This window comes from Myotis myotis, unplaced genomic scaffold (genome assembly GCF_014108235.1).
Source record: "Myotis myotis isolate mMyoMyo1 unplaced genomic scaffold, mMyoMyo1.p scaffold_m19_p_10, whole genome shotgun sequence".
Classification (NCBI taxonomy): Eukaryota; Metazoa; Chordata; class Mammalia; order Chiroptera; family Vespertilionidae; genus Myotis; species Myotis myotis.
This window is the reverse complement of record NW_023416314.1, coordinates 42,227,781-42,237,887: the sequence shown is the minus strand read 5'-3', so window position 1 is coordinate 42,237,887 and position 10,107 is coordinate 42,227,781. Positions and strand designations below refer to the sequence as shown.

Genomic DNA, 10,107 nt, shown 5'->3' with positions numbered 1-10,107 from the left:
TGTCTCACGTGTTTGATTAAAAATAACATTTAAGATAAAAAAATTATAATAATACTTTTATGTCTGTGTTGTGAGAAGGAATGTATTTGTTATATGTTTCCTTGTCTTTTTTTAAACTAAGGGACAATATACAACAACTTGAGGGGGGAAAGCAATGTTAACAAATGTAATGATGAAATGGTCATTGCTTGGCATCTTCACTCACTCAAAGTGAAATAATAAAAACAGTTCTTGCTTCCAGAATGGGAATTGGTTCTCGAAATTTAAATATGATGATTTTTCACAGGATAGACTTAATAAGGAGCCAGATTAAATTCCCTGGAATGTAATTTAGCAGAACTAACTTTAGGCAAAGAAATGTCTTTCTGAGGAGAACACACCAATTTTGCTTGCTGGATCAAAATGCTTGCTAAACAAAGGAGGTAGAAGTCCCTATTTTTTAATAAAAACACGGAGCACTTGCTCTCGTATCTGTTTGGTCCTCACACCATAAATGATGGGGTTGAGTGAGGGTGGAATAACCAAGTAGAGGTTGGCAACAAGAATGTGGATATACTGGGGTATGTTGTGTCCAAATCGGTGCGTGAGGAAAGAAAAGACTGAGGGAATGTAGAAAACACAGAGGACTGCAACATGGGATCCACACGTGCGTAGGGCTTTTAGCCACGCCTCCTGCGATGGGAGGCGAAAGACAGCGCGGAGAATGTACATGTAGGAAACGCCGATTAGAAGCAGGTTCATAAGAAAGAGAGAGACTACAAAGAGCCCATAGATAGCATTGATACGGATGTTCCCACAAGACAACTTTGCAATGCCCATGTGCTCACAGTAGGAATGAGCTATTATTCGAGCCTGACAAAAGGGCAGGCGGTAGATGAGATAGATCAGGGGAAGTGTGAATAGGACTGGATGAATTACAATGTATAAACCCATGCCCACCAGCACCCGGAAGGTTAAGATGGTGGTGTAGTGGAGTGGAGCACAGATTGCCACGTAACGGTCAAAGGCCATGACCATCAGGACCTCAGCCTCCATGCCAGTGAAGGCATGGATCAAAAACATCTGGGCCACACATGCTCCAAAGTTCATCTCGTGTGCATCAAACCAGAAGATACCCAGCATTCGGGGCACAGAGGTTGTAGAAAGGGCCAAATCAACTGTTGAAAGGATGGCCAGAAAGTAGAACATAGGCTCCCGGAAGGTCTGCTTGGTCTTGATGACCAGCAGAATTGTGGCATTGCCCACTAAAGCCACCAGATAAACAGAACAGAAAGGCAGGGAGATCCAGGCATGGACCTCTTCCAGACCTGGGATTCCAATGAGGAAAAATGTGGCTGTGTGAAAAAGGCTCCTGTTGTGATAAAACATCCTTCCAAATGACAGGAGGATAAGCTCTTGCTCCTAGGAGGGGGAAAAAAGCAGTTGGAAGGAGAGCTACTTATGAAAATGATTAGCTTAGTTTCTTTAGTATATATAGTGAAAATGAAAAGATTTGCTATTTGTAAGGGCCTACTCATGCATTTTTTAAAATTCTAAATCAAGCCACGCTCACTTGAATGGGTCATTTTCAAAGCACTTACACAGATTTAATCCTCTTTTTTCCCCCCACGTATAAGGTTTATCAGCAAGCCCATGGCAGAGTTATAAGACACAGAACTTGATATTAAGTATGTAATAATTTATCGTGCCCCACACCTTCTGTGAAGCCCCTGTCTGAAGAGAGACACATGAAAAATAAAGGATACACACATGGCAATGCAGACATAATGATAAGAAAACAATCATACGAGAAATTAAATTTATAGGCACAGATGTGCAAGATACCTCCATAATTAGAGAATGCAGAAGTTCTCTAATGATTCATTCATCATCTGTTGGCATAGAGAAAATCCAGGATCAAGCCTAATATCCTGTCTGAAATACAAACAGAAAATCAGATGCACATTATCACAAACAAAAGTGCAGACACTCTGGGAATGCCTGCCCAGGAGCAAACGCAGGCTGATCACGCACCTTAAGAGCCCAGAAAGAAAGATGAACAATACATCTCCGCATATTTTCACTGATGTCTCTATCTTCCCATGACCATCCTATCTCATAGCAGGTAATTTTAGGGAGTTGTGATTGTGATGGATTCTAGTTCTGCTTGAAAGAGTCTTCATTCACTCTTTACTCCACATCAGTTTCTCTGAGGAAACCTGTGAATTTTACCACCGTATAGAGCTAGTTATTACTGTGTTCATTCCTTCTGCCTGGTTAAGGCAGTGGAAATGTGGGTAGACATAACCTAGAAGGCTTCAGGTGGTTATGAACCTAGAGACAGCATTTTTTAGCAATACGACCTGGAATAATAAAATCTAATTTGAGAGAGAATTACTTTCTGTAATTATTTAAAGGAACTAGAGAAGGGCACTTTGCAATGGCTTCAAAACAGTGGAGAAGGAACAGGGAACTCATAAACTCAAATAATGAAATAAAGGCACTTTATCTGGGTCTCCAACTTGAGGCAGAGTGGATGAACATCAGGATAAAGAAGAACAGACTATTATTGTCATCCTTTTTAATTCTAGCTTAATATTTATGGGATATATATCAATATGGACATATAAAATATATTCATTTTGAGATCAGATGAGAGAGAAAAAGAGAGAGAGGTAAGAGATGTATTTGTAATTTTAAAGAACTGAAACATCCAGGTAACAGCTGTTGCTCAGTAGCAGGATGTTGGCCAAGAATAAGCCTTCTAGGCACCCTGTTGCCTACCTTGGGTTCATCTCCATAAATAAACTCTCCGTATTATGCCATTTTTCACCTCATACTTTCATCATGTTTCCAAAGTTCATTTCATTCTCTATAACTCAAAGCAGATGTAGAAATTATACTTTATCTACCAACTATGTAATAATTTTGTACATAGATTTTAGATGTAGCAAGATTAGATTAGTACTGTAGCAAGAGTAGATTAGTTCAGTACTACCCCCCATTAGATTCAGAAAATGGACTGCATGATGCATATGAAGCCCAGTTATTCTCAGCCACCTTTGATCAACTCTATTCCCTCTGAGTAAAACATTCACAAATCAAAAGGAAATTCACCTTTGATGCTTCACTCTTCAATACAAATAGAGACACGAGTAAAATATCAAGCAGCAATGCTCTATCTCCCCTTCTTTGTACAGTCCAAGGGAAGTAGTTTTATATTAAGCCTGCAGCTGTTTATGACAGCTGAAAAACAGAGTTAGCTCAGTGTTCTACTATAATGGTGTCCTGGGAGGTAATCCTCTGAGGTTGCTCACAAAACTCCTAGAGTGTAATTTAGAAAAAACAGAAGCCCAAGGAAAAGTGACATGGATAAGAATTGACACAGAGAAAATTACAAATGTAGGTCAAAACCATACAGATATTATTGTTTATATGTGGCACACATATAGATACATTTCTATGTATTCTGTAGCCAGAGTCTATGGGTTGCTGTTTCTAGATAAAATTGTGTTTATATTCTATTGATTTTAGATAGAGAGGAATGGAATGTTGGTAGAATATAAACATTAAAGGTGCTCTGGTGAGGTCTCAAGTGGAAACAAAGGAAATGCTATTGGAGACTGGGAGAACAGGTGATTCTTGTTATAAAGTAGCAAAGAACTTGGCTGAATTGTATTTTTGTGGAAAGTGGAATTTGTAAGTGATGAACTTAGATATTTAGCTGAGGGGATTTCTAAGTGTTCAAGGCATAGCCTGGTTTCTTATTGCTGCCAGTAGTAAAATGTGAGAGAGATAAATTGAGAAGAAACTGCTAAACAAAATGAAAATAGAACTTGAAAATTTGGGAAATTCTCAGTGTATCCATATTGCATTTTTTAATGAGTCTTCTGTAAACAGCATCAAGAGTGGGGCTGGACAACCAGTTGCTGAATAGATTATGGGTGTGACTCGTGGATCCATTGTCCATTTTCGCAGAAGCCAGGAATAAAGACTGGGTTATCCAGAGAAGATCTATAGACAGCCCCCTTGGCCGATGACTTGGACCACTGTTAATTGCATTGAAACCAACAAGTTTTGTGAGAATTGTATACAGCAAAAAAGTTGTCAGTTCATATCAGTTGGGACAGAAATGGGACAGAACGAAGGACTCTGGGAAGGCTACAGGACTGGCCAATGGAGCTACTAAGCTGAGAACATGTGTTAACCTTCAAGCAGAGGGAGGAATGATCCCAAAGGTGGTTCAGAGATCAGCAGTGCTTCCAAGGTGACCAAAGGCCTTTGGGGGACAGAGCTCCTTCCTCTTTGGTTTCAAAAGGTGGGGTCACTTCCTTGATTTCAGTGGAACAGACTGTCAATACCTATTGAAGAGACACGGGCCTAAAATGCAGGGACAACACCCTGGTGGCCTAGAGAATGAAACATTGAGCAAAAGAGGATTAATCTCAAGCCTTAAGAGCTAACGGAATTTGCCGAGCTAGGTTCTGGGTTTATTTGGCACCTGTGCCCTTTGCTTTTTATTTTGTCTCTCTTTTTTTTGTAATGGGAATGTCTGTTCTATGTCTGCCTCGCCATTGTGTTTTTGAAGCAGGTAACTCACTGTCTGTACTCACAGGGACGCTATGAAACTTTTGCATGGGTTATGCACTCAAGACACTGATAGACTTCTTGCCCTGAATGGAAACAGGATCTCCTACTATGATAACATTGTGGAAAAAATGCAATTCTGAATACAAAAGCTGAAATGTAGGCAACACAGTACTGCCCTGGGGTAGAAAGGATAAGATTTGAACTAGCTTTTGATTTCTTATCTGTGTAAAGTTCATGAAATTAATTTCTCAGAGCCTCAGTATCTTTAACTGAAAAAAACAGATAGGAATTTTTAATATAAAGCTAGTTTATTATAAGAATAAAATGAAAAATATGCTTTAAAATGACTAGGATCACACATTGCATATATCAGAGGTTCAAAAGCAATGTTTATGTCTGTAAAATGTTTTCATTAATTTGTAACTCTTACCTTACATAAAGAATCAATGGGCTAACTATTAACCATTAAGCATTTGACACTATGGACTTTGCTTTTTGATTTAACTGAGGATGTAATTGTAGGAGACAAGAATTTCTGTGGTTTGTGGAAATGTGGTATGTGGAAAAGACATGTGTCAAATGGACATAAGAAAAAATTAAATCTTTGATCTATAACCTTCAAATTTTTGATGTCATATTAAGAAGGTAAGTTGAACTGTTTGTCACCCACCAAAACCAAGGCAATAAATACCTGCTTAATCCTATATTATATTTTCCTACTTTAAAATATTTGAGCATATGCGATATGCCTACCTTGGTAATGACAACAAGAAAATTATATCATATCTGTATGGCATATTTCTGAACTTTACAACAAATGATTTCCTTTTTCCCAAACATGACCTATGCATACATTCATCCAGTAACAATTATTTGCTGGAGATGTACTCCACATCCCAAAACACGCTAGATACACAGAGATAAATAAAATAGATGTAATTTGCCATTCTTTGTACATCTTAGTCAGAAAGTAAAAGGAAAAAAATAAACAAATATATGGGTGATTGCAAATACTAATAAAAATAGAAAAGAATAAAAGATAAACTAGCTATAAAAGAAATTTTTTAAAAAGGGTCACAATTTGAAGTGAGGATTTAAGTCAAAAGGTAACAAAACAATGGATAAAACGACTATGAAAAGGGGTTATGAAAAAAGGGGTCAGATGTGAAAACTCACAGGGAAAAAAGAGCCCTGCAAATTTCACAAATATACAGAAGGCCAAAGGGGCTGGGACTTAATGATACTGGAGATGTAGAGAATATCCAGTCAATGTGCGGTCTTATACTATTACTTCATGGCTTTAATTCTATTCTCAGGAAAGGAAGAGCTCATATTTACAAGAGGCATCACATCATCTAATTTTCATTTTAAAGGCATAGCTCTTGCTTTGACTAAAGAATGAATTTACACATAGCCAGAGTCGATGTTTAGAAACTTAGCAGGTACCCGGCCAGCATGGCTCAGTACACCGAGCAACGACCTATGAACCAGGAGGTCATGGTTCGGTTTCCAGTCAGGGCATATGCTCGGGTTTCTGGCTCAGTCTCCAATATGGGTTATGCAGGAGGCAGCTGATCAATGATTCTCTCTCAGTGTTGATGTTTCTATCTCTCTCTCCCTCTTCCTCTCTGAAATCAATAAAAATATATTTTAAAAATATATGTTTTCAAAAATCATAAATATACTTCACACTAAAATAGAGGAGTTACTATTTGGACACCTCAATAGGTAAAATATAATATATTTTCATCACAAAACCTCTGAGTAACTAGAAATGGAGGGTCCTACCTTGCATTGATATGCATAAAAATGCTATAGCTAGCATTGACAAGAATGAAAAAATATTGTACAAGTTTCTTCACTGACAAGTGATGGTCAGGATGTTCCCATTAACACTTCTGTTAAAAGTTGTGCTAGATGTCCAAGACAGTATAATATAGAAAAATAAAGAAAAGTATAAATATTTGAAAGGGTAAAGATGTTTACTTACAAATGATTATTTATGTAGATCTATCAATATAAAGAACAAGTGAATTTAGAAAAGCAAGCCAGATAAAAGATAAAAAACAATTCCTACATACTTGAAAAAACAAGTGGTATAATTTAGAATACCATTTACATCAAACAATCAAGATGTTTGATCAGGAACAATGAAAATGTAAAAATAGCCCAATAACCCGGCCAGTGTTGCTCAGTGCTTGGGCATAAACCTATGAACTTGGATGTCACGGGGCTCGATTCGATTCCCTGTTGGGTTGCTGGCTCGTATCCCTGGGGGGGGGGGGGGGGGGGGGGGCTGCAGGAGATAGCCAATCATTTATGTTTCTATTGTAAAAATAAACAGAATAAACTACTTTCAAAATATCTACATTTTAAAAACTTAAAAAATTTACAAAAGACCCAAATAAGTAGAGAGATGGATCATGCTCATTGATTAGAAACCTCTGTATTGTTAAGATAACAATTCTTCCCAAAGGAGCATATCGACTCAGAACAATTTTACTCAAATCCTAGTAGGTTTCTATGTGGAAATTGACAAGTTGATGGTATACTTTACGTCAAAATGCAAAAGACCTACATTAGGCAAGATTAGAAACCTTTGAACTACACCATTATATCTTATAACTAACTAAAGCAACATTTATTCAGTGGTGTGATATAGACAAAATGTTGGAGAAGGTAACTGAAAGGGCATGACCTCCAGTTGACCCACAAGCTGGACCCAGGCAATCAGAAGCTCCACACCCCCTCCCCTGTCCTTAGAATTTATGTTCTGCCCACCATTCCCACAGTGGGAATCATTTTCAAGGAGGTAACCTGAAGAGTGCAATGTATTGTTGAGACCATCAGGACTGCATACATGACTGAATCTAGTTAAGGCTTGTATATAAACTTTTAAGATTCTTGCAAGCAGGTGCGGAGATATACTGATCTTGTACACACCCAAGACAAATCTCATGCTTGTTACCTTGATTTTTTATTTTAAATTTATTTTTTAATCTTTGTTTTTTAAACCTGCCACACACCATTCTGGTGTGGTCTGCCTCTTTCTTCTGTTGCTCCTTGACCTTTGAAAACAGAGGCCAGTTTCCCATTTTACCCAGGAAATTCCCAAGGTTGCAAATCAACACAGAAGAATAGAAAAAATGACAATGACAAAATTCAATAGGGAAAAAAAAGGTCTTTTTAGTAAATGGAGCAATTTCCATATATTAATTAATTAATATTGAGCTTCATCATAAATTAATTTCAATTGGATCATTAACGTCTAAGGATTACAAAAAAGGGAAAAACATGTAGAAGAAAAATTATAATAACATTTTCATGACTTTGGATAACCACGGACATAAAAAGATTAACTGCAAGGTAATAATAATTAATCACTTATAATTAATTGAAATGAAGAACTTCTCATTTTTGAAACACACTTTTAAGAGAATGAAATACAAACCATTCCCAAGGAATAAATATTCTCATTACACATATCTGACAAAGGAAATATAAAGGATTCCTACAAATCAGTAAGTAGAGTAATATTTAAAAATGGGCGATGTACTCAAAGTGGCACTGTTCAATTTGCATTTGGGAAAATGAAAAATTAGTATCACAATGAAATACTATAGTCTAACTACCAGAATTGCCACAAGCGAACCATTTCTAAGAATATCTATAGAAACTTTATTTGTAACAGTCAAAATTTAGAAACAACTTTCATATTTATCAATAGAATAATGAGTTAAAATAATTTTATATTATTATTTAATTGGCTTGTCTAGTTGCCTTATTATCCAGGCATTTAAAATCTCCCCAAGAAATTCTAATGCCCTGCCAAGACTAAGAAGAGGGCTTTCCACCACTTCCTGTGGAGATGCTCTCAGTTAAGATGATATAAATCGAGGTACATGTCTGCTTTAATAAAGATAGCATTCTGAAAATGATTTAACATTTCTTGATAATTTGCATTCCCTGCTAAGTACGTTGGTTTCTAATTATTGGTGTAATGGCATGATGCATGTGTTTTCTGATAACTCCCAATAAAATTCCTACAGGCCACTATGCAAATTGATTTGTGGTGTATCCTTTACTAATTACTTTTAAATTTTTAAAAATCTTTATTGCTGAAAGTATTACATATGTCCCCTTTTCCCCCATTGACCCCTTTAGCCCACTCCCACCCCCCATCCCAGGCCTTCACCACCCCATTGTCTGTGTCCATGGGTTACGCTTTTTAATGTTATTTATCACTGATGTCACGTCAGGAATGTGAGGCTGCTATCATTGGCAGTTCTAGTAAACAACTACTAGTTTTTTTCCTTTCACTTTATTAAATTTGTTTTGATTTGTTTCTTCTTCCCAAGTACCATTTCTCCAACCCTTCTAGGAAGAGAAAGGCCTCCTTTTGTTTTATATTGTCACAGTGATTGTAGTAGCACCATGATGACTCAGTTTTGCTATATTTTGCTAAATATCCATGTGTATACTGACCAGTTCTATATTTTTCAACCCTTTCCCTAGATCTCTAAGTGGAGCTTATAGTGAAAGTCCACTCTCTTCTCTGACAGTTGAGGTATAAGAAGTGTCCCCATTACCTATTCCTCCAATTGACAACCATTCACCACACTGTTTTGGTGGCTCTATTCTGAGTACTGGCAGAAGCAAAGAGAGTAAGTTGTGGTGCTAACATCTTCTAGAACTTGATAATAGTTTTAGGTTCCTGCAACTTTTACTTCATATCTGTGAACCATTGTAATGTTCTATCTAAGAATGTTGTGTTTGTTTAATATAATATGACTTGGTTTACTGTCACTACAATGGATTGTCTATCATTATTAATACAGGCTTTCTAATGTTCAGAATTTAGTATGGATTAAAGACAATAGTGCTTATTCGAAACAGGTCTAAATTCAGTCAGGTATTTACTGTAATATATTTTTTATTGATTTAGGGGCCTATATTCTGGTTGACTGTGTTCTTATTATGCAGACTATTGTCCTATGGGTTGGGATGCAGATGCTTCCATTAATAAATAAAAATTAAAAAATTAGGTTCAGTCAGGTAACTTTTAGTGAGAACCTGACTAGATCCTATCTATAGTATATTAGTATATATGAAATTACTCCACCTACTTTATGATTTCTGAATACTATTTGTGCTTGTTTTTATTTTAATGCCTGTCCCAAGTAATTGTAGAACAAATAAACTCTACAATAATAGGGGTTTTTAGACATATTCTAACAGATTTTTTGGCTTTGTTATTATGCATTATATTCATGTCTTCAAAATTTGCTAGGATTGCTATGCTTTTAGCAAATGTACAATAAACAACTCATACGTTCCAGGCATTTTATTGGACACTGACAAAGATAGAAGTTAAAATCCTCTACTTTGATCACGTACACATTGATGTAGAATATAGACAATTAAAAAATAATACTGTTATTTAGGCCTATAACTGAAAAAAAAGAGGGTGTTATACAAACTTGGATAAGTAGCAGCTCTGCCCAATATACATACCAAAGAAGGCAGTTTATTAAATAT

General features: G+C 36.5%; 1 protein-coding gene across 1 annotated transcript; it reads right to left on the bottom strand.

The window, feature by feature from the left end:
* Positions 1-432: 432 nt before the first annotated feature.
* Positions 433-1,368, bottom strand: LOC118662969 (olfactory receptor 52J3). Its single transcript, XM_036322139.1, has one exon. The coding sequence runs from the start codon at positions 1,366-1,368 to the stop codon at positions 433-435; it is 936 nt and encodes a 311-aa protein (XP_036178032.1).
* Positions 1,369-10,107: the final 8,739 nt, after the last annotated feature.

What these genes read in the sequence shown, in the direction of transcription:
- LOC118662969 (XM_036322139.1), bottom strand. Translation starts at nt 1,368, where the DNA reads ATGTTTTATCACAACAGGAGCCTTTTTCACACAGCCACATTTTTCCTC.